The sequence below is a fragment of the Chlamydotis macqueenii genome, chromosome W, assembly GCF_036417535.1.
Source record: "Chlamydotis macqueenii isolate bChlMac1 chromosome W, bChlMac1.mat, whole genome shotgun sequence".
In the NCBI taxonomy this organism is placed as follows: domain Eukaryota; kingdom Metazoa; phylum Chordata; class Aves; order Otidiformes; family Otididae; genus Chlamydotis; species Chlamydotis macqueenii.
Window position 1 is genome coordinate 4,430,382 of NC_141592.1, and position 24,262 is coordinate 4,454,643.

Here is a 24,262-nt window from a genome sequence, read left to right on the forward strand (position 1 = left end):
CAGGCTTCCAATTATAGTTTCCAATTTATTGCATAGAGGCAAGCAAACAGCGCTGGGTGCGCCGGGAGTCTCCGCTCCACCAAGACGCACACCCCTTTGTTTACAGTTACAGTATTTATAACCTCTCCCGGTTCCCCCATCATGCCTGTCTCCTTTTTTTTGGGAGCTCACAATCTACGTTCCATTGGTTACTCACACCGTTCGCGGCAGGTACTGATTGGCCAAGAGCGTATCACTAGCCACTATACAGGTGTTAATTGGCTAAAAGTACAGAAGCGGCTGGTCCCATATGTCCTGGTTTCAGCAGGGATGGAGTTAATTTTCTTCTCAGTAGCCGGTGTGTTTTGGATTTTGTGTGTGAAGAATGTTGATAAAAACATTCTGATGATACGAGTTGTTGTTAATGAGACCAAGGACACTGTCTGGCTTTCCAAGTCTCGTTAAGGTCTCGTTAATGTGCGATGCGGGAAGCTGGGCGAAAGACAGACAGAATAATTGATCCAAACTGGCCAAAGAGAGTATTCCATGCCATAAACGTCATGCTCAGTATATAAGTGGGGGTTGCCCATGGGAGGGGGCATCCTTTACTGTTCGGGCATTCTTGTCGGGTATCCGTTCAGGCACCCTTGGCATCCTTTTCTTCTCTCTTGCTTGCTGGCATCGTTCCCTCTACCTTGCTAGCTTGCTCTCCCCCCTTTGCTTGCTGCTTGGTGTCGTTCCTGTGTTTGCTGCTCAGGACGGGCTGCGTCGGTCATTCGGACATCGGGTGGTGAGAAATTGTACATTGTTCATTTTTCATATTTTGTAGATATTAATATCCTTATATCCTGTTAGCTTTGTAGTTTTTAGTATTTTTAGTAAACTGTTTTTATCTCAACCCACGAGTTTTCCTTTCTTCTCAATTTCTCTCCCCTGTCCCACTGGGTAGGGGGAGGGTGAGTAAGAAACTGTGTGGTGATCCGGGCTAAACCACCACAGTCTTTTTGGCGCCCAACGTGGGGCACAAAGGGGCCTCACTAGATCAGTCGTGAGATCATCAGACCTTAGTCTGATTATCCAAGGTTCAAGCCCCGGTCAGTCCCGAAGGGTTGAGATAAGGACAGGTTTGAACACAGTGTGTTGAAAACTGATTTGTTACAAGTGTTCATTAAGCTGGTTTGGTCATCGCTGGTCGCAATGTTGTTTTATTTGTTCTCGCAGTTGTTTTTAGAGCTGTACTGGATAGCACCCTACTTGCCGTATTTTCTGTTTGTCGGTGTTTGTGCACGCTTTATCAATGATGTGTGTTGGATCAAAGGTATCGTTCTGCTGTGCTATGTGGCACTGAGTTGTTTAGTGAGATTGCTGGTAATGGGACCATTTTCATATCTGTACTCAATGGCGGCGGGCAGTGTGCAGAGCGAGGAGGCAGAGGCAGCTCGCCCGGGTATTTCGGGAGCCATCTTGTGGGTGTTGTTTGGAACTATACCTGTTGTTTTGTTCCGGGAAGCCAGGCCACGGGGGGAACATCTGTTTACAGCTATCCCCACCTCGCCAAGCTAATTTCAACAGCTTTTGAGAATTTTGAATACCCTTTTGATACCCCTACCACCGTGTTCATGGTGACAGGTCTCTTGCAGCTATCTCAGATCTTGATATTGATTAAGTTGAAACAATTTTTTAAAAGTATTATGGCTCCTCCAACCCCCGCAACAGACACTGTGGCTACTCAAACTGCTGCTACAAATGCTGCAGCTACTTCAGCCGCTGCGGCAGGCGCTGCAGCTACCCCAGCCCCTGCTATGGGCACTGTGATTGCTTCAGCCCCCACGCCAGACACTGTGGCTACTCAAACCTTGGCAAGCAGTACCAAAGAGAAACCAAAAAAGCAATCTACACCAGTATCAGTCGCCCCTGTACAGAAGAAATACACCAAAAAATCAGTTCGCATAGTGAAAGATGATGATGAACCAGGCCCATCACATGATCAGGGAGAGGCAGAAGGAGAGGTAGTCACCCGGTCCCTATCCCTGAGTGAGCTGCGAGATATGCGAAAAGATTTCAGCCGTCATCAAGGTGAGCAACTTGTCACCTGGTTGCTCCGATGCTGGGACAGTGGGGCCAGTAGCCTGGAATTAGAAGGCAGGGAAGCCAGGCAGCTGGGATCCCTGTCTAGGGAAGCAGCCATTGACAGGGCGATTGGAAGAGAGTCAGCAGCCTGCAGCCTCTGGAGGCGACTCCTGTCAGGTGTGAGGGACAGGTATTTCTTTAAGGAAGATATTGTATGCCACCCAAGCAAGTGGACCACCATGGAGAGAGGTATCCAGTTTCTGAGAGAATTAGCTGTTCGGGAGCTGATTTATCATAACCTGGATGACCCACGGACATCCGTAGATCCAGATGAAATTGAATGTACCCGACCCATGTGATGGAAGTCTGTACAGAGTGCACCATCATCGTATGCCAACTCATTGGCAGCAATGAGTTGGAAAGATGATGAGATGCCACCAGTACGTGCAGTGGCTAACCAGCTCCGACAATATGAAGACAATCTCTCTTCCCCGATGCGGGCCTGTGTCTCAGCTATAGAAAGACTGACTGAGAAATCTGAAAGCCAGTTTGAAAAACTGTTAGAAAAACTATCTGAGGTGTGTCAGAAACTCGAAGATTCTTGCTCCCCACCTGCACGGACTAATATCTCAGCTATTAGAAGACGACCTCATCCTCCTCCTGCTCAAGGGAGACGGTACACGTGACGAGATGACCTATGGTTTACCTTGCGTGACCAAGGAGAGGATATGAGGAAGTGGGATGGAAAGCCTACCTCGGCCTTAGAGGCACGTGTACGTGAGTTACAAGGTAAAACAATCACAAAGGGAGGTTCTTCCAGGCAACTTGCTGCTCCAGTCTCCAGTGGGCAGTTCCCCAGACAGCGTAGAAGGGCTGATCTCACCTCTGATCCTATGGAAGGAACTTCTGATTCATATTCACAGAAAGTGAATAGAAAATATTATAAACAGGACTAGAGGGGCCCTGCCTCCAGCCAGGCAGAGGAGAGGGACAACAGAGTTTATTGGACTGTATGGATTAAATGGCCTGGCACATCAGACCCACAAGAGTATAAAGCTCTAGTAGACACTGGTGCACAGTGTACCCTAATACCATCAAGCTATAAAGGGGCAAAACCCATTTGTATTTCTGGAGTGACAGGAGGATCCCAAGAGCTGACTGTATTGGAGGCTGAAGTAAGTTTGACTGGGAATGAGTGGCAAAAGCACCCCATAGTGACTGGCCCAGATGCTCCATGCATTCTTGGCATAGATTACCTCAGGAGTGGGTATTTCAAAGACCCAAAAGGGCACCGGTGGGCTTTTGGTATAGTCACCGTGGAGACAGAGACAAATAAACAGCTGTCCATCTTGCCCAGACTTTCAAAGGACCCTTCCGTTGTGGGAAAGCTGAAGGTTGAAGAAAAAAAGGTACCAATTGCTAACACCACGGTGCACCGGCGGCAATATCGCACCAACCGAGACTCCATAATCCCCATCCTCAAGCTGATTTGTCGACTGGAGAGCCAGGGAGTGATCAGCAAGTCCCGCTCACCCTTTAACAGTCCCATATGGCCAGTGCGAAAATCTAATGGAGAGTGGAGGTTAACAATGGACTATCGTGGCCTAAGTGAGGTTACACCACCAATGAGTGCTGCCGTGCCGGACATGCTAGAACTTCAGTATGAACTGGAGTCAAAAGCAGCCAAGTGGTATGCCACCATCAATATTGCCAATGCGTTCTTCTCCATTCCTTTGGCACCAGAATGCAGGCCACAGTTTGCTTTCACTTGGAGGGGTGTCCAGTACAGCTGGAATCGACTGCCCCAGGGTGGAAACACAGCCCCACCATTTGCCATGGACTGATCCAGACTGTACTAGAAAAGGGTGGAGCTCCAGAGCACCTGCAGTACATTGATGACATCATCGTATGGGGCAACACAGCAGCAGAAGTTTTTGAGAAAGGGGAGAAAATAATCCAAATCCTTCTGAAAGCTGGTTTTGCAATAAAACAAAGAAAAGTCAAAGGGCCTGCACAAGAGATCCAGTTTTTAGGAGTAAAATGGCAAGATGGACGTTGTCACATTCCAATGGATGTGGTCAACAAAATAACAGCTATGGCTCCACCAGCTAACAAAAAGGAAACACAAGCTTTCTTGGGCGTTGTGGGTTTCTGGAGAATGCATATTCCAAATTACAGTATGATTGTAAGCCCTCTCTATGAAGTGACTCGAAAGAAGAATGATTTTCAATGGGGCCCTGAACAACGACAAGCCTTTGAACAAATTAAACAGGAGATTGTTCATGCAGTAGCCCTTGGGCCAGTCCGGACTCTTTGCTGGCACATGCTCAATATACATCCTAAACCTGTTGCCAAATATTTACCAGCCCAAATTGGTCTGAAACCCTTATCCTCCTTGCTCAGGCTGAGCAATGAGCTGCTTATTTAAGGAAAAAAAGAAAACATTGTTATCTAGCTAGGTTCAGCAATTATTCAACTTGGAGCATCTTTTGATCTTTTCTCTATCTTTGACTTGCTCTTTTAGTCTGGTATCAATCCCTCCTTTTCTTCAAGGGTGATAGGTTCCAGCCATGCCTGTACATTCCAAAGGTTACAGTGACCTATTCTATTCTTAAAGAAAAATGTTAGTGAAACATTTTACTTACAATTTCATTTTACTTACATTACCATTGGGTGTTGTTTTTTTTTTACAAATATTTAACAGTACTCCTGCTTCCCTCCTGTTATTTATCTGAAAAACACCTGGGAAAAGAGGCTGCCTCGTTCCCTCCTTGTGCCCACCGCGGGTAGAGTTTTTCACTCTTTAATAATAAGCTAACAAACGTCCTTCTGATGGCCTGAGGCACCGTAGCTCAGACACAGACCCTCCCTCACTACCTCAGGGAACGACGGCCCAGGATTAGCCGGAAGCGCATGGGCTGCTGGGGAGCCCCGCCCCATTAGGCAGAAGCAATCGTCGAGGGGGGCGCGCGAGGCCCTTGGAGCCGTTACAGTGGGAGGCGGACGCGGTGGCGTCTGAGATAGGGACCAAGGTGGACGTCCTCCTGCAGCTCTGGTCAGTGTCGGGGGTCGGGGAGCCGCTGGGGCGACGGCGGCTCCGAGCAGGCCGAGATGGGCGTGAGGGGCAGTGGCCGTGGTGGAGCCGCGGCGCGGGATCTGACCATTGTCGCTTTGCTTCTGCTGCAGCCTGAGGGACCAGATGAAGCAGCAGCTTCTGGAGTGCAGCACTGCAGTTCAAGCCAGTAAGCTTATCCCTGCTCTAACTCCCTCCAGCAACTCCCTGTGCTTCCTCTTAGTGTGACGGTATGGTAATAGGAATGTAACGTGGCTAGTATGGTGCAATCGACACTGGAGGGGAGGGATGCTATCCAGAGGGATCTTAACAGGCTGGAGAGGTGGGCCCGTGCAAACGTCATGAAGTTCAACCAGGCCAAGTGCAAGGTCCTGCACATGGGTTGTGGCAGCCCCCGGTATCACTACAGGCTGGGGTATGAAGTGATCGAGACAGCAGCCTTGAGGAGAAGGACTTGGGAGTGATGGTGGATGAGAAGCTCAACATGAGCCAGTGTTCTGGTTTCATTAGTGAGGGGGGGCCTAAGGTGGTAGCTTCTGTAGGAAACTGCTAGAAGTCGCTCCCCTTTGTTCAGTGGACTCGGCCGGGCCTAGGGTGGACCCGCTGCTGGCCAAGGCCGAGCCAATTGGTAGCAGAATGTCCCGTGATAACGCCTCTGCGATAACGTATTTAAGTAGGGGAAAACAGGAAAAAGAGAGAGGAGAAGATGTGACGCAGCTGAGCGGGGGGCAGAGAGGGGGAGGCGCGAGCCTCATGGGCCTTGCAGGCCTCACCCTCTGGCCTCCCGCCGGGCAGCCGACTGGGCCCAACTCGGCCCGGCCCGGCTGCAAGAAGTGGAGAGGAGATGAGAAGTGAATAAGATGTAAAAAGGATCCTGAGAGGTGTCTGCCAGCCTGTTGTGAGGAACGGCTGCAGACGCCAAGGTCAGTTCAGAAGGAGGGGGAGGAGTAATATGGCTCCTGGCCAAGATTCCTCTGCAACTCGTGGTGAAGACCATGGTGGAGCGGGTTGTCCCCCTGCAGCCCATGGAGGTCCACGGAGGGGCAGAGATCCACCTGCAGCTCGTGGAGGACCCCACGCCAGAGCAGGTGGAGGCCTGAAGGAGGCTGTGGCCCGTGGAGGGCCCGCTGGGACAGCTGTTCTAGAGGGACTGCACCCCGTGGAAGAGATGACCCACGCTGGAGCAGTTTCACGGAGGACTGTGGCCCGTGGGAGGGACCCCACGCTGGAGCAGAGGAGGAATGCGAGGAGTTCTTCCCCTGACGATGATACAGCGGCGTAAAACAACGCGTGATGAACTGACTGCGACCCCCATTCCCTTTCCCCCCCCCCCCGTGCCGCTCGGGAGGGGAAGGTAGTAGAGATAATGTTAAGCCCGGGAAGAGGGAGGGGTGGGGGGAGGTTATCTTGTTCCCTGTCTCATTCTCCTGCTAATTTTAGAAAATAAATGAATAGTTTTCCCCAAGTCGAGTCTGTTTTGCCCGTGATGGTAACTTTAAGGATTTCTCCCTGTCCTTATCTCAAACCTTGAGCCGTTTTTCCTTATATTTTCTCTCCCTATTCTCTCGGAGTGTGGGGGGAGTGAGAGAGAGACTGCGTAGTCTGGTCCGATCGGGGCTGAACTACGACAGCCAGCAATGTGCCTTTGCACCCCAGAAAGCCAACCACATCCTGGGTTGCATCAAGAGGAGCGTGGCCAGCAGGTCGAGGGAGGGGATTCTGCCCCTCTACTCCACTCTCATGAGACCCCACCTGGAGTACTGTGTCCATTTGTGGAGCCCCCAACATAAGAAGGACATGGACCAGTTGGAGAAGGTCCAGAGGAGGGCCACGAAGATGATCAGAGGGCTGGAGCACCTCTCCTATGAGGACAGGCTGAGAGAGTTGGGGCTGTTCAGCCTGGAGAAGAGGAGGCTCCGGGGAGACCTTACAGCAGCCTTCCAGTACCTCAAGGGGGCCTACAGGAAAGATGGGGACAGGCTTTTAAGCAGGGCCTGTTGTGATAGGACAAGGGGTAATGGCTTTAAACTGGAAGAGAGTAGGTTTAGACTAGATATAAGGAAGGAATTATTTACTGTGAGAGTGGTTAGGCACTGGAACAGGTTGCCCAGGGAAGTTGTGGATGCCTCATCCCTGGAAACATTCAAGGCCAGGTTGGATGGGGCTTTGAGTGACCTGTTCTAGTGGAAGGAGTCCCTGCTCCTTACAGGGGCTTTGGAACTAGATGATCTTTAAGGTCTCTTCCAACCCAAACCATTCTATGATTCTGTAATATATATATTTTATGAAATTAATTATTAAACGTACTTGTTACAGTAATGAAATGTTTTTCTTGGCTGAGCATCTTAATGCATTTTCTAGACAACTCTTTGAGACATGTTTGGACACTTACAAAACTGCCATGTGATTGTTACCCACTACCCTTTCCCCTCTTGGATTTTCACTTCAGACCCCTCTAACACTCTGACATGTGATGATGATTTTCAGGAATCTGATCACTGGGGCTGAAGTCTTACCAAAAGTCTGCCGAAGTGTTTCTTCTTGTTCTTGTTGTGTTTCTGTTACCTGTGTCCTCTTCTACTGAACCATCCAGTTGCATTTATAGAGCAATGCTGTGAGCCAGCTGTGGCATGTCTAAAAAGTGCTAAATTGAAGTATTTTAAAGCCTGATTATTTCCCTGATACAGCTGATTGGTAGTGTAGTCTCACTAACAGTGGAAGAGATGATAAGGTGTGGAGGTAGAAATAAGTAATACTTTGTTAGTGTAGCCATCAAACTGCTTATCCTTTATGCACTGTAAATTGTATTTAAAAGTTTCTGTTGCACTTCTTTTAGTGACGTTCTTGCTTTGCAGGTCAAGAAAGTTACCTTGATCACATCACTGAAGAAAAGCTTATTGAGAAGTATGTCATTGTACAATTTTAAACTTTTGATGTATTTTAAAACAAAGAGGAGAAGGGTTGAGAACTGAACTTGGAGGTTCTCTTCTAGTTACTCCTTCTTAGCAAATCTCTGGTTTAATGATCAATACTTTGCAGGAGCCTGGTGAAAATAAAGGAAATTAAGAGAAAATATGGGAAAGAGATATTTTACTTGGTCTCCTAATGTAGTTCTGTATCTGATGTGGCTTCTAAATTTGCAGTCCTTCCTGTGGTGGCTAGAATTCAGTAATACAGTTCTACATGCTAAAATACTCCTGGCCTTAGTAATTTGTGGTTTACAGGAAAAAGTCTTACTTTAGACATGTAGAGAGCAAGTTAAAAATGTGATATTGCTCTTTTTCTTTTTTTTTGTTTTTTTCTTTGTTATCTTCACACTGTTTGGTTTTGTGGTGGTGTGTTGTTTGTTGGGGGTTTTTTGTGCTTTTTTTTTTCTTTGTTTATTTTTTGTTTTGTGTTTGTTTGGTTGTGTTTTTTTTTTTCCTTCAGTACCAGACAAGATTTGGAATGAAATATGGAGGAATTAAAAGTATCTTTCCAGAACAAGACATTAGCCTTGCAAAGGTAGAATTTTCTTCCTGTTTATTTGGAGGTTTTCTGTTTGTTTATGTGTGCACACATACATGCACGTATACATAATTCTGATTGAAATAGTATTTCTAAGTGATATGATGTGTGTTACAAACATGAGGGATTTTAGTACCATTTAACCAGTAGGAATGCAAATGGAAATACTGTACAGAACAACAACAACAAAAATTACAAGTTGAAATGTGTAAACACAAAGGTTCCTGCAAAATTGTGAAAGGCTGACTATATAAATCAGTAAACATATTTCTTGGCAGTGTTTTACAAATGCCTATGAAAAGGTGGAAGTTGATAGGTATTCTACATCTCTTGTGTTATGTGGCTGTTCATTTGAATTCTCACCTTTGACCAGCTTCCCTTCTGCAGACTCTGGGATTAATGGTGTCTGAGCGTGTTTGGCAAGAGAGAAAGGAGTTGTCATTCTCACAAATGATCATTGATATGCCTTTCTTGTCCTGAGAGTTAAGCCCCATTATTTAAGAAGGGTGATATTTAAAAGATACTGAGTATTTTATATATAAAATTCCAAGGTGAAAGTGGACATAAATGGAATCTTGGAAAGACCTCTTCCATTATCTCTCTAAATCTACTTCTCTCAGTTTCTTATCAGTTCCTATCAGTTATATGTTTCTTCTCCACACTATGCAGGATCCAACTTATGGTTGCTCTGAGAAACAAAATGAAGCAAAATGATAATGACTCACTGTAAGGTGTTCTTGGGGAAAGGATGGCTAGAAAGGAATGGACTTTACACAGTTTAATGTGACACACTTCTACATTATTTCATTGTACCTTTTTAAAAGCAAGCTTTCTTCTTGTGTTGACTGAATACTTTACAATCCACCTTCTGGCTAGAATCAGCATGATCAGACCTCTTATACCCAGGGTGGATTTACAATTGGGCTCTGAATTAACCAGCCTTTGATTACAGGGTTCATAATTTTTGATTCACTAGTGAGAACTGTTTGTAGTTAACAGCTTTTTTGTCTTTAATGCATTAATTACCTGCATTTAGAATAGCTGAGCACATATTACAGGCTTGTAACAGAGTTTTGCCTCTGTTTTGCTGCCTTCGTTAACTAATTGTGTACGAGCTTAATGTCTCTGAAAAAGAACTGAAAGTTTAAAGCATGTTTAAAATTAGTTTTTAATTTCCTCCCCAATGTTATGCACTGGAACAGGTTTCCCAGAGAAGTTGTGGATGCCCCATCCCTGAAAATGTTCAAGGCCAGGTTGGATGAGGCTCTGAGCAACCTGATCTAGTAGAAGGTGTCCCTGCCCAGGGCAGGGGGATTGGAACTGGATGATCTTTAAGGTCCCTTCAACCCAAACCATTCTATGATTCTGTGATTAATGGATGCACGCATATGAAGTATTATATGAGAAATTTAATTTCTGTTCAGAAATACAGCTGAAAACACTGCACCTCCATTACGTCCCAGCCACACGCCAGAATTCAGGAGCTCAAATTGTTAGCCATTCTCAGGTGCTTAGGTTTCCTTGATGCCTTCCAAGCTCTATGATTTTAAATGTTAGACAGACTTAACTAAAACAGTAGGGAAACTGAAAGGAAAATAAGGAGACAGTTTGGCCCCTACAACAATACTTGGTATAACTGTAAAAAAGAAAGTGTGTAGATTGTTTTTTAAAAAAAATGCTTTATGCTTTATTTTGGTGTTAAAGGAAATGGGGACTTTGTTTAATCCAAAAAACTTTGATTAAAACATTTATGCTGTTGACTCATATTAATGGTCTTAAGGTATGCAACTTTCCTTCCTTAGACTGATCTTGGAAACTGTGAAACATGTAGTAATGCTCAGCAAGGCAGTAATTGAATATCAGCAGTTAAGTGGCAGTTGTAGCTTCTGTTGCAGTTGTGTGGGTCTGCCAACCTCAGGTTGTAGGAGTGCAATTTGAAAGTTAACAGGTTTGCACAAGTCATTTGAAACTAAATACATGGCTCAAAGGGTGTGGGTTAAAATTACTGAAATTATTACTTTAAGTGACTATGTAAGAAAGTCTGCTTCTAGAGCCACCCTTAACTGCTTTTGTAGATTGAATTAGCATCTTTCCATATTTTTTGGAGCCAAGAGTCTAGGAAATATTTTTTTTTTCTTTCAGAAAACATGTTAGAAGGAACAGAAATTCATTGACCTTAAAAGGAAAAGACTCTGTAAGTCTGTTAGTTATATTGACTGGTTTATATTTGAATGTACAGTTCATATTTTAAAGTAGTTCTTGTAGCAATATTAATTTATATCTGAAGTAACCACGAAACTTTCAACACAGTTATAAAACTTCTGAAAAGAATAGGAAGTACTGTAAAAATGAGCTGGGATGTTGTCTAGTTGAGCATGAGACTGATGTGTTAGAATGAGAGATGCAAGAAGATACTCAAAGAATTTTGTGGTATTTCATTACTTAGCGTAATTTAAGCTCCCCAGAAAACTGCACATCATTTAGTAATTTAAATCTGTCCTACAACACCTAAAGGATTCTTTTTTTTTGTCAGACCACACCTTTATGAAATGTTTGTAGAATAGAGGAGGGGATTTACATACAAAGAACTCTCATAATACTATATATGTTGGTATTCAGTAGGCTTATTAGAGTGGGTCAATTTAGATGTGAAGTCAAACTTCAGAGCTTAATAAGTTTTTTGAATGCTCCTACTGTCATATGACCAGGTTTGCCAACAGTTTTAACAACTATTGTTTGATTCATGCATGGGAAGTGGTGTAAATGTTGATGGTAATGAACAAACACAATGAAATATCTGTCCTCATAGGAAAAAATAGCATTCCTAATATCTTTGGAAATAAGGGAAGGGATGCTGTGTCAGCACTCTTTCAGTGTATGAACTGTCCCTAAATGGTTTTATTCAGTCTAGTTTTTAGCCTGATTTCCTATAAAAAAACTAGTAATATTCACTGGTGTTGTCTGTATGTCCCTTGTATGACTTCGAAATTTGGTTTCGATGAAACTTGAAAAAGGGGAAAAGATCTTAAACACCTCTGACTATAATAGTTGTGACAACCGAAGACAGGGTGTAGGATGGATGTTCAAATTACTGTCCGTGTCTGATGGAAATGCAGATAGCATACAAAGTGCTTTTTGTTTTGCTAGCAGCCAGGGAACAAATTGATGTACTTTGATACCAGGTAGTCACAGCACGTGTTGCCTCTTGTGTGAAAGGAATACCTTGAGGTATATTGGAGGGAAGGGCTGGAGTGTGAAGTCAGGGTTATTGCAGTGGAAGTGCCTTAGAGGTCTGTGAGGAAAAAAGCATATTTTTAGTTCTACTGCTCACCTAACTACTTCTTAATGCTTTATTTTCCTAATAATGGAACAGCACTAAAAAAAGCTGGAGGACAGAAACTACTGCAAATTCATACTATGATCAAAAAAACAAAAGGAGGAACAAGCAAGTACGACAGTGAATGAAACACTGGAGAAGATACATAATAACTTAGAAAAAGAAAGACAAATTACCATAGTAATTCAAAATGTATTCCAGGTAATGTGTTGTAGCTTTTAGAAGCAATTTTGCAGTTTTGCATTACCATCAAGATAACATAGTTTATGGTAAATGTAACTTCAAACAAAATTGTGTTTTCTAAAAACTTTAAGTAGCAATGGTCATGAAAAACTGCTTTATGAAAAGAAAACTTTATTGCTTTAAAGGCAATAAGTGTGATAATTGTCACAAACTTCTCTGGAATAATTATTTACGGAGTTTAGAGACAGTCTGTCAATCTATTTTTATTCCTTTGTTCCCTTAAAGTACAAAAATAATGCATTTTCTCAGAGAATGTTTGTCACAGCAGTGGCTATATTTACTTACACTGAGAGTCACCCCTATACCCCCCCAAATCAGTTCCCTGACAGGGTGGAAGGGCCTCCTGCAGCATCCTGTGTGCAGAGGGGCTCTGCTAAAGGTGACATACGTTGTGCTGCAGTCTGGTACTCTGCCTCTGTGTGACTTGTCCTGGCTTCCTTTGCCTGGCTCCACAGATCAGTGACCTAAGTACAAAGATGGGAGGCACATTGAACAATACATTGCAATTGCAGTGCTCTTGAGTTCATCTGCAAACAGGTTATGAAATCCCAGTTAAGTGTGCACAAAGTTTATTTTAAAAACTTAGACTGGGGAAAAGAGAGAACATATTGGAGGGCTTCAGGTAGAAGACAGGATATAACCATGCTGTGAATTTGGGTGATCAGAACAATTTCAAGGACAGAAAAAGAGCCACATATTTTTTGTATTGCGTGCTATGTCTACTACTAGTTTGCACTAATAACAATGCTACATCTCAAATTGAGAACAAGAAATCAAACATTTTGTCAGGTTTCAGATTAGATTCCTAGAATGATCTTCTCATTTTGTATTCCTGAAGTCTTCTGAGCTGTAAGTAGAGCCAGGTCAGCTCTTCTTTGGTTATTTTTAATGATTCCCATTTTCAATCCAGAATGAGAATGTAAACTGCATTATTTTGTGTTTGAGGCAAACTTTATTTCATGTGTTTAAAAAAAAAATTCTCTAAATTCCTATGTTTAAAATAGGGGTGGTGTGCAAACATCTCTAGGAGATTCAAAGCACCACTTTTTTTTTTTTTTTTTTGCCTATGTATTGACAATAGGATCTAAAACAATACTTCCCTTTCTCCTCTTCCCCCCCCATCCCACCTACTTCAAGCACTGCTGTGAATTTCAAGGGCTTCCAAATTAAAAACTAAAGCCCAGACAGCTTTTGAGAGATTTTACTAGGAATAATCCTCTTTAAAGGCTGCTTTTTTTTTTAACCAATAATCTTTCTTTCTTGTAGAATATCATAATTGGAAGCAGAGTTAACTGTGCAGAAGATCCATCTTTAAAGGCAATTGTTCTACAGCTTGAAAAAAATGTCTATTTCCTGTGAGTCAGGGGAAATGGTGTTTAGTTTTATACAGTGTATGTAATCAGTGTACTGAACTTGATAGATTAACATGCATCATAAAAGCACACATGAAGAATTTGAAAATCTAACCTTTCTGGAAGTTGTTGGCCTCTCTGGAGGCTCAGAACATGGCCGCACAACTCTGAACTGAAATTTAATTCCTGGTACACAACAAATGTTTGAACAGGTAGCGTAGCTGATGAAACAACCTGAAGAGCCACTTCATAGCTGTCCTGTCCCAAGTGCTCCTCTCCCTCTCAAAGGCAGCAATAGCTCAAGAAAGAAGCATAATCTGTGTATTTCAAGCTTTTATGTAGAAGTGGGCTTAAACAGAGGCTCTGCTGTTTCTGTCTTCTTCCCCTGGGCACCAGCTGGCTGCAGAGCTCAGACAGGGTATGTGACCCTATGCTGCCACTGGGGAAAGCCCAAACTATAAAACTTAAAGTCAGTCTTTGGGGTTTTCTTTCCTTTTTTTTTTTTCTTAAGAGCATTATGTATAAATTTAAACACTGAGAAGTTTGTACTCATAATTGTAACAGCCACTTGTGACTGTGCTATATGCTGATTAGTTAAGCAGAGCATCCAGCAGTAGACGAAACCCTAGGGAAACTGCAGGCAAAACAGAAGAGACGACTTCATGCTATCAACCTTGAGGCTAAGCAGTACTTTAAATGTATTTTAATGTATTTTTTTATTGATATCTTAAATACGCTTTGAATTGGCAATTGTGCTTTTATGTTTGAAGAAAATTGACTGAATCATTGTGTGATAAACTGTGAACTGTTTGTTCATCAAACCTTGTCAGAACAATGGAAATTTATATAAAGTATGCAAGGTCGGCCACAGGCATCCGGCTATGTAAACACGGCATGCAGGACTGCGAAAGGAGGGGGGGGGCTCATGAAGACGAAGGGTATAAAACCAGTAACTTTCTAACCAAATAGTTTGAAGAAGCAGTTAGTGGGAGGGGGAAGTCTGTTTTCATGAGGAGTGAGAAACAGTCTCACATTATCTCGAGGGAGTGATTAAGAGGAGCAAGGATTCGAAAACAGGACGGCATCCATCACATAAATCTCCTTGCTCAAGGAAAACAGGTGGTTAACAAGGACACGAATCGGCTCAGACTGATAAGGACACTGCCAACTTGTAGGATCAGCACATTCCAAGCAAAGGTGAAAAGTACACCGTGAAGAAGACCTACGGCCTTCCTCCCAAAAGACCCCCGAAGACCCTCGCCCACAATTCCTGGGAGAATTTGCGCAAGCGCGAAGGACTGATAAGCTAATTAACATATGAAGCGAGAGCAGGTGGGTTTAGGTAATGAATATGTATAAGTGTCAACGAAATATTCATTGTTTTACTGTATAAGAATGGGGCGGTTTGCTATCTCGGGGCGCGCCGTTGGCGGAGCAGGAGACTCCCCGGCCGCCCAGCGCTGTTTTGCTTACTGGTCGCTTGCTTTAATAAACCAAATTTTTAATTGGCCAATCTCTGTCATTTAATTAGACGAAGAGGACAGATAAACTATAACAATTGTGTGTAGCATGTTAAAATATTGCCACTTTTCATTTGGTAAGTGGATATCATCTTTTAAAAGGCAGATGGGACATGTCTTGATCAAATAAAGATAAAACACAGACTTACTTTAAACGGTTTTTTGTTTCGTTGCTGTTTTTTTGTTGTTGTTTTTTGTGGGTTGTTTTGGTTTTGTTTGTTTTTTTTTTTTTAACTTTTAACACGCTGCCCCTGTGTTTTGCTGTATTGTATTTTGGCAGAGTCCTGTCGCGGGGGCCCCGCCCGCTGGGGGGCGTGGCTCAGCGCTGCCCCTCGGGCGCGGGCGGCGGGGAGCGGTGGCGGGGGGTCGCTATGGGCAGTAAGATGGCGACCGCCGTCAGGGTCGTTCAGGTAACGGCGCTCGGCGTGCGGCTTGCGACGGGGGTGGCGGTGGTGGCTGGGTCTGGGAGCCCGACTTGGGTGGCGGGCCTCGGCTGGCGTGAGGCGGCCAGGGCCTGAGTCGATGCCGGGGGGGCCAGTGTCCTTGGCGCGGGGGAAGAGGCCTGTGGTGGGGCCCGCCCGGTGCCGCCGGTCGGTTGATGCCGGTGTCTGGTTCTCTGTTACCTAAGGATGCTGCAGGGCAGCCTGCAGCCTTTTGTGCGCTGTTGAAGAAGGGAAGGCGCCAGCTAGCAGCTCCTTCTTAAGCCATCCCTCTTCAAGGCGAAGATGAGATGTGAAGTCTTCTTCAAAAGACGCGTTCCAAAAATAAGCGGTGTGCCTTCCACTACCAAGCTTTATAATCTAGGTTTTTTCCCTTAATGGAACACGTCAATCCCGTCCAGCCACCTGAAGTAGTAATGTGCAGGCTAGCAAATCTATGTACTGAAACTTTATAATTGCATTTATGCGACTACGGTAGCAGCTTCTGCACGCATACATGCTGATTGCTGTGAAAAAAGGAAGAGAACCAGCTCTGGACGTTAGAATAGAGGAATGCCTGTAAAGGTGAAGTTTCTCTGTGAGTGAACATAGAATGTTAATAAGTAGTAAGTTTATTGGAGTGGTGGTACAGAAAGCAGTGGTGTGGAAGTGGTTGTTTAATACATTATATGTTCCATTTTATTACTGCAAAGATAATGTGTGTCTAGAAATATATTTTATTCTCCCTGTTTCTCCTACGGCCTTGCCTTGTTCTAGGTGGTCAAGCCGCATACTCCATTAATTAAGTTCCCGGACAGAAAAAGTAGTCCCAGACCTAAAAGTAAGTTATTTAATCTCTACATACAACTTGAGCCACCTTTCTTTGTATTAACTGTCTTATGTAAGAACCAGCACGCAATTTTTATGCTTCAACTACACAACTCAACTGATTTTGAGCAGGGTTTCTGCAACATAGCTGTTCTAGTTTGAAGGCCACGTGTTGACTCTCCCTTTTCAGACTCTACACAACTGTGGGAATACACATAATACATGCATGTATTTATTTCTTGGTCAGAGCAGATTCACAAAGATTTCCAGTGTTGTTTTCTACTTACATATAAAGTCCTTAGTATTTTTTCCAAATACTAATATTTGCCTGAAGTGATTGTGCCCAAGTCAATTTGAAGCAGCTTTAGGTATTCAGTGATATTTACAGAAATGATGTTGCATTTTCTTTATGTCTTCTTCTCTTCGTTGGAGTGTGTGATATCTGTGGTATTTAAAACCATTATTATAGCTGGGAGAGCCATCCCACTGTACATTTTAAGAAGTATTTCCTTGTGTTGCTAATTAGTGCTGAGAAAAAAATAATTTCTTTGCAATCTCTGACATTAATTTTTATACCTATATCTATGTTGATATTTATGGGATTCCCAGTACAATTACATTTAAGAATCAAAGTTATATGAGCTGTATGTTGTTTAAATACTCCCTTTCAGTCAACAAAGCATTTGAAACTCAAGTAGGAGATGTCTTAAGAGCTCTGTTATGTTATTCTCACATCTTTAGAAATGATACCATACCACATTATTTGCCACAACATTATCACCTTTGTGATTTAGCTTTAAGTTTAATTTATCCATTAATAGTGCAAATATCTACAGTGCACATCAGTGTTACTTCCTACTGACCTGTGAACTCTTAGAATCATAGAATCGTTAGGGCTGGAAGGGACCTTTAAAGGTCATCTAGTCCAAACCACCTGCAAGGAGTAGGAACATACTTGACTAGATCAGGTTGCTCAGAGCCTCATCCAGCCTGGCCTTGAACATTTCCAGGGATGGGGCTTCCACCACCTCTCTGGGCAACCTGTTTCAGTGTTCTACCACCCTCAGTATAAAAAATTTTATCTAATCTAAATCTACCTCCCTCTGTTTTGAAACCATTACCCCTTGTCCTATCACAACAGGCCCTACTGAAGAGTCTCTCTACATCTTTTCTGTAGGCCCCCTTGAGGTACTGGAAGGCTGCTCTCTCCAAAGCCTTCTCTTCTCCAGGCTGAACAGCCCCAACTCTCTCAGCCTGTCCTCATAGGAGAGGTGCTCCAGCCCTTTTATCATCTTTGTGGCCCTCCTCTGGACCTTCTCCAACTGGTCCATGTCCTTCTTATGTTGGGGGCTCCACAAATGGACACAATACTCCAGGTGGGGTCTCACCAGGGCAGAGTAGAGGGGGAGAATCACCTCCCTTGACCTGCTGACCATGCTCCTCTTGATGCAGCCCAGGATGCGGTTGGCCTTCGGGCCACAAGGGCGCATTGCCTGCTCATGTTGAGCTTCTTGTCCACCAGCACTCCCAAGTCCCCCTCCTCAGGGCTGGTCTTGATCCATTCTCCGCCCAGCCTGTATTTATGCTTGGGATTGTCCTGATCCACATGCAGGACCTCACACTTGGCCTGGTTGAACTTCATGAGGTTGGCACAGGCCCACCTCTTCAGCCTGTCAAGGTCCCTCTGGATGGCATCCCTCCCTTCCAGTGTGTTGATGGCACCACACAGCTTGGTGTCATTGGCGAACTTGCTGAGGGTGCACTCTATCCCGCTGTCCATGTCGCCGACAAAGATGTTGAACAGGGCCGGGTCCTGTTTAACATACAGTAGAGGAAATCCTTGGCAAATCTCTAGACATTTTTGTGATGTATGAAACAAACTTGGAGAAACTGTTTCTTGTCTTTTCATATATGCGGTGTGTTATTTATTGAAACAAAAATACTTTGCCCTCTGCTCATAATATGCTCCTTCTGATGGGCTCTCTTCCACCTCACTCTGTCTGTCACCTTCTGTTGTTCCTGAACCACCTGATCATTTTGTGACTTTCAGATACAGTCTTCTGATTGAGAACTTCTGAATATGCCTCTCAATGGTGGCTTTTTTCTTGGTGTTTTTTGTTGTTGTTGTTGTTCATTTTTTTACCTATGGTGGTTTGATCACATTGCTGCAGGTGTTTGATGTCCCAGTCCTGCCATTGACTCAGACTCACTATGGCTAAAACTGGCTCCTCTCCTTTCTCGTCATTGATCTTGTTGAAGGCAGGAGGGAGAGAGGCAGGCAATGTTGTGGTATTTTAACTCCTTGCATTCTTTGACTCATCCAATCCTGATGCTGCTTATTTTATAATTATATAGTCCCTCTGCCCCAGCTGTTTAGATGTTGCATTTGTCTTGCTCATTTTTCAGGAGCACCGAGAGGGACTTCTTGTGGAAGCATTCTGCTTTTCAGGTGTTTTAATGTTATAGATAGAGATCTGAGTGCTTATGAAGTAAACATATTGCTGTGAGACTCCATCCTGCCTGGTCCGGTAATTGCGTACTTCCATTGTAAAATCAGCTATGGTGGGACAGGCCTAAGGTTCAGAATGCTGACTTTGACAATGCTGCCCTTTTGTTATCTCTTCTCCTGTCCTCAAACTCAAGGCACCTTCTCTAATGTGAATTCCTTATGCCTAGCTCCTGGCCCCCACCTGTAAAGTACTTCATGTACTCCTTGGTCTTTGCCTTTCATTAACGTTGATTGCTGATGCCTGCTTGTTGTGGTTTTGTTTAGTGAGGGGGGCCTAAGGTGGTAGCTTCTGTAGGAAACTGCTAGAAGTTGCTCCCCTTTGTTCAGTGAACTCGGCCGGGCCTAGGGTGGATCTGCTGCTGGCCAAGGCCGAGCTGATTGGTAGCAGAATGTTCCGTTATAACGCCTCTGCGATAACATATTTAAGAAGGGGAAAAAAGAAAACAAAAAAGAGGGAAGAGAAGATGTGAAGAAGCCGAATGGGGGCAGAGGGGGAGGCGCAGGCCTCATGGGCTTTGCAGGCCTCACCCTCTGGCCTCTCGCCAGGCGGCCGACTGGGCCCGACTCGGCCTGGCCCGGCTCGGCCCGGCTGCAAGAAGCGGAGAGGAGATGAGATGGATGATGTGAAGAGATTCTGAGAGGCGTCTGCCAGCCTGTTGTGAAGAACTTGTCTTGTGAGAGGAACGGCTGCAGATGCCAAGGTCAGTGAAGAAGGAGGGGGAGGAGTAACGCGGCTCCTGGCCAAGATTCCCCTGCAGCCTGCGGTGATGACCATGGTGGAGCAGGTTGTCCCCCTGCAGCCCATGGAGGTGCATGGAGGAGCAGAGATCCACTGGGAGCCTGTGGAGGACCCCACACCGGGGGAGGTGGATGCCTGAAGGAGGCTGTGGCCCATGGAGGGCCCGCTGGGGCAGCTGTTCTGGAGGGACTGCACCCCATGGAAGAGATGACCCACGCCAGAGCAGTTTCACTAAGGACTGTGGCATATGGGTGAGACCCCACAACAGAGCAGGGGAGGAATGTGAGGAGTTCTTCCCCTGACTATGAAGCATCAGCGTAGAACATCGCATGATGAACTGACCGTGACTCCCATTCCCTCTTCCACCCTGTGCTGCTTGGTGGGGGGAGGTAGTAGAGATAATGTTAAGCTTGGGAAGAGGGAGGGGTGGATGGAGGTTATCTTGTTCTCTGTCTCATTCTCCTGCTAGTTTTAGTAATAAACGAATAGTTTTCCCCAAGTCGAGTCTGTTTTGCCTGTGACAGTAACTTTAAGGATTTCTCCCTGTCCTTATCTCAAACCTCGAGCCGTTTTTCCTTATATTATCTCTCCCTATTCTCTAGGAGGGTGGGGGGAGTGAGAGAGAGACTGCGTAGTCTGGTCCTGATCGGGGCTGAACTACGACACTGCTATTTGGTGGTCATTTTGCACATCATTAACAAAATTTGATATGATTCCATTTTGTAATATTAAAAATGGGTGCAACACTGCATTTCATGTTGTAGTATGTCATAGTTGTGAGCTTTGTCTTTCAGTAAGCCTCTACCTCTTTTTCACTTTTCTGTCTTTACAGTCACAGTAAACAAAAAGCACAATCTCAGTGGATCTTAGTCATTTATCTTGATTATCTTTCTACAGAATTTCCTCCACACACATATTTATGATACTTTATGCTTTTTCTGCAAGTACAGCTTCCCAGTGAAAAAGCCTCTGGTAGGATATACAGTGATTTATCTTCTAGTTCTAAATCAGTATTTCTGCCACTCAAACATGCTTTCTTTCACTGACAGAATTTTTTCAGTATGCTCTTGATATATTTAACAACAGTTAAAACAGGTTGTGAGAAGTGGAGTGTCTTAATTCTTTTAAGTATTTGTTATAACTAAGAAAATTGTCAAGAATGGGTAACTTTTATTGGCTACTCATTAATTAATTTTATAGTCTTGTTATATCTCTGTAAATAGTTTTGCGATCTGGGTTTCAGTACAGGAATCTCTACAAGCAAGTGTGCCATCTCTCCATGCTTCAAAAGCACAGGAGTCTGTAGGAGGCAGATCACCGGCATTTCAAAATATTTCACCTGTTAGTAGAGTACAAGGTATACCAGACACTTCTGAATTAGCAAGAACCTTACCTCAGAAATACAGAAGGAAACTTCTGTCAGATGGAGAGATTGAATATATTCAGGTAAGTTTCATTTATTGGTGTGTATTGTCTGTATTGACCTAGCATTTATTTCTACACTTATTTTTACACCTTCTTCCAAGTTTCAAATACAGTATTGCATTATAATTCTTGGTAAGGGTGTGCTCCCAGCTTTCATAGCTTTGATGCACAATACCCAAACTACAAATTCTTAGTACACAAGGTACCCAACTGTCACTTATTAGTACCTTGTGGTATTGCTTAAGTAAAGAGATACGGACTTAAACCAGATATGCAGATAGCTAGCGATAGTCATAGCCTATGTTAATCACCACCACTACCTGTTTTGTAACAGCTGTTTAACGTGTAATTTGAATGTGCTGGACAGGAGCACAGGAGTCTACTCTTAGAGCAAAGGCTATTACCAGGTGATTAAAGTCCAAAATATTTCTCAAACTAGTTTATTTAAGTTATTTATTAGTAAGTTAACTATTATATTTCTGATAGTGGAAACAATTTATTAAACTTGATAGAAATATTTTCTGCAGTATTTACAAATATGGCATTGTACATGAAGGGCAAGAAATACCTGCTTTTGATCTGTAACAGTTCTCAGTTGTAAACACTGATGCTTAAAAAGGGAGAATACACCAAATTTGAAGAATGTGCCAGATGGGTGTGCGTTTCAAATTAAAAGACGTTTGCATAGCTTTGTTACATGATAAGGAGACCTACAGTGTAATCATGTTAGTAGAGGAAATCTGTTTCCCTGCATGTATGTGGGTAGGGTATTAAAATTAGAAATAAAATTAGTTATTTCCCATAGTAATACACTTCTTGACCTCTAGCTTTAATTTGCTAATGGTGAAGTAAGTTGTGAAATAATATTGTTGGCAAAATAATGAATTGAATACTGTGGTGCTTTAGCCCTTATTACCACACAGTTTCTTGCTCACTCTCCCCCTATCCAGTGGGATTGGGAAGAAAGGAAAACTTGTGGGTTGAGATGAAGACAGTTTAAGCAAAGGAAAACAACAGTAATAACAGAATATAAGGATATTAATATATATAAAATGAACAATGCATGACTTTTCACCACACGATGTCCCAATGACCGATACAGCTCGTCCCGAGCAGTGATCATGGAAACAAAACTGAGCAGCAAGCAAAGGAGAGAAAGCAAGCCAGCAAGGTAGAGGAAACAATGCCAGCAAGCAAGAGAGAGGTGCAAGAAGATGCCCCCCACCGTGGGCAATCCCCACTTATATACTGAGCATGACATTTATGGCATGGAATACTCCCTTTGGCCAGTTTGGGTCAATTATTCTGTCTGTCTTTCTCCCAGCTTCCTGCATCTGCACATTAGCGAGACTTGGAAAGCTATGTCCTTGGTCTCATTAGCAACAACTCATATCATCAGGGTATTTTTATCAACATTCTTCACATCTGAAATCCAAAACACACCAGCTGCTGAGAGGAAAATTAACTCCATCCCTGCCAAAACCAGGACAAATACCTTCTGATTTCTCGTAAAGATTGTAATGGCTTGCCTTGGCTTTGTTTTTACTTTGCCCTTTGGAATTTGGGCAATGAAAATAATTTTAAAACTTGTGTTCACTACTGCTGTGTTTGTCAGACCTTTATGAAGTGAGTAAGAGTCAGGTTTCTTCAGAATGGAAGAAGAGGAAGCAGCTGTAATTGTAGGTTACAGGTGTTGATTTTTGTATTCTCCCCGATAAAAATGGAGCTGTTACTGGTAGATGCTAGTATTGGACACTGTGCATGTTCTTCTATATATTAAAAATCAATGTATAAATCAGAAATTAAAACTAGAACTTTGGCTGTTACTCTGAAACAGTGCAAAAGAAGATGTGATCTCCATTTCCTGTTATTTTAGTGGAATATATTTCATTGTCTGCTTTTTTTTTTTTTTTTACAGCGTGGAGGTCCAGAATAACTGGATGATAGTTTGTTGGCCACTGTTGAAGAATGAAGTACTGTATTCACAATAAAGGCAATTCCTTAATATTATAAAAGATTGTATACTAATAGATTTAATAGAAACCTATGTGAAGGGTGAGAAGGTTAACACACCACGTGATGTATTCATTTGTGATGGAGGAGGATTTTCTGTTGATGGCTGACCAGTATTTGAATATATTTGATGTCCACACCATTAAAATATATTTCTAATTAGCCATGTCAAACTTGAAAATAGAACTGAGTAATTTTATTTTTCTACTTAAAAGGATTCCTCATCAGGGACGATGCCTCATCAGTGTGGGGTAACGTTAGCAGGGCTGCATGTATGCAGGAGGGGCGGTCCGCGGTGATTCGCGCGCTAGGCGCAGATAAGTCCATGGGCGCAGGGGGCAGGTGAGTCCACATACGTGGTGAGCACAGATAAGTTCATGGGTGCAGGGGGCAGGTGCGGTCGCGTGCATGGTGGGCACGGATAGATCCATGGGTGCAGGGGGCGGGTGCGTTCGCGTGCGTAGCGGGTGTACGGGTATTTAACCCTGTGTTGCGCAGCATTAAATTGAAGGCTTGGCTTGACGGTATCCGTGTGATGCCCTGCTTTCCCTGGAGCGGAGCTCCGGTGTGTCCTGGGTTGGTTTGCTGGCAAGAGAGCCGGCAAGTGGTGACCCCGATGTGATTCCCCGGGATGGGATCCCGATAGAGGGAGGGTCTGTAAGTTGTCGTGCGGCGACAACCGGTGACCCCCTGTTATAGTTTTATCTGTCCTCTTTGTCCAATTAACTGACAGAGATTGGCCAATTAAAAATTTGGTTTATTAAAGCAAGCGACCAGTAAGCAAAACAGCGCTGGGCGGCTGGGGAGTCTCCTGCTCCGCCAACGGCGCGCACCGAGATAGCAAACCGCCCCATTCTTATACAGTGAAACAATGAATATTTCGTTGACACTTATACATATTCATTACCTAAACCCACCTGCTCTCGCTTCATATGTTAATTAGCTTATCAGTCCTTCGCGCTTGCGCAAATTCTCCCAGGAATTGTGGGCGAGGGTCTTCGGGGGTCTTTTGGGAGGAAGGCCGTAGGTCTTCTTCACGGTGTACTTTTCACCTTTGCCTGGAATGTGCTGTTCCCACAAGTTGGCAGTGTCCTTATCAGTCTGAGCCGATTCATGTCCTTCTTGAACAAGGAGATTTATGTGATGGGTGCCGTCCTGTTTTCGAATCCTTGCTCCTTTTAATCACTCCCTCACTCCCTTGAGATAATGTGAGACTGTTTCTTGCTCCAAAACAGACTTCCCCCTCCC

General features: G+C 43.9%; 1 protein-coding gene across 1 annotated transcript; it reads left to right on the forward strand.

Annotated features, from left to right (window-relative positions):
- Positions 1 to 15,430: 15,430 nt before the first annotated feature.
- Positions 15,431 to 23,187, forward strand: LOC104475323 (alpha-ketoglutarate dehydrogenase subunit 4). Its single transcript, XM_086769691.1, has 4 exons — positions 15,431 to 15,491; positions 16,278 to 16,341; positions 20,820 to 21,022; positions 22,920 to 23,187. Exons 1-4 carry the CDS (start codon positions 15,453 to 15,455, stop codon positions 22,935 to 22,937), a joined length of 324 nt encoding a protein of 107 aa, XP_086625817.1. The 5' UTR covers positions 15,431 to 15,452; the 3' UTR covers positions 22,938 to 23,187.
- Positions 23,188 to 24,262: the final 1,075 nt, after the last annotated feature.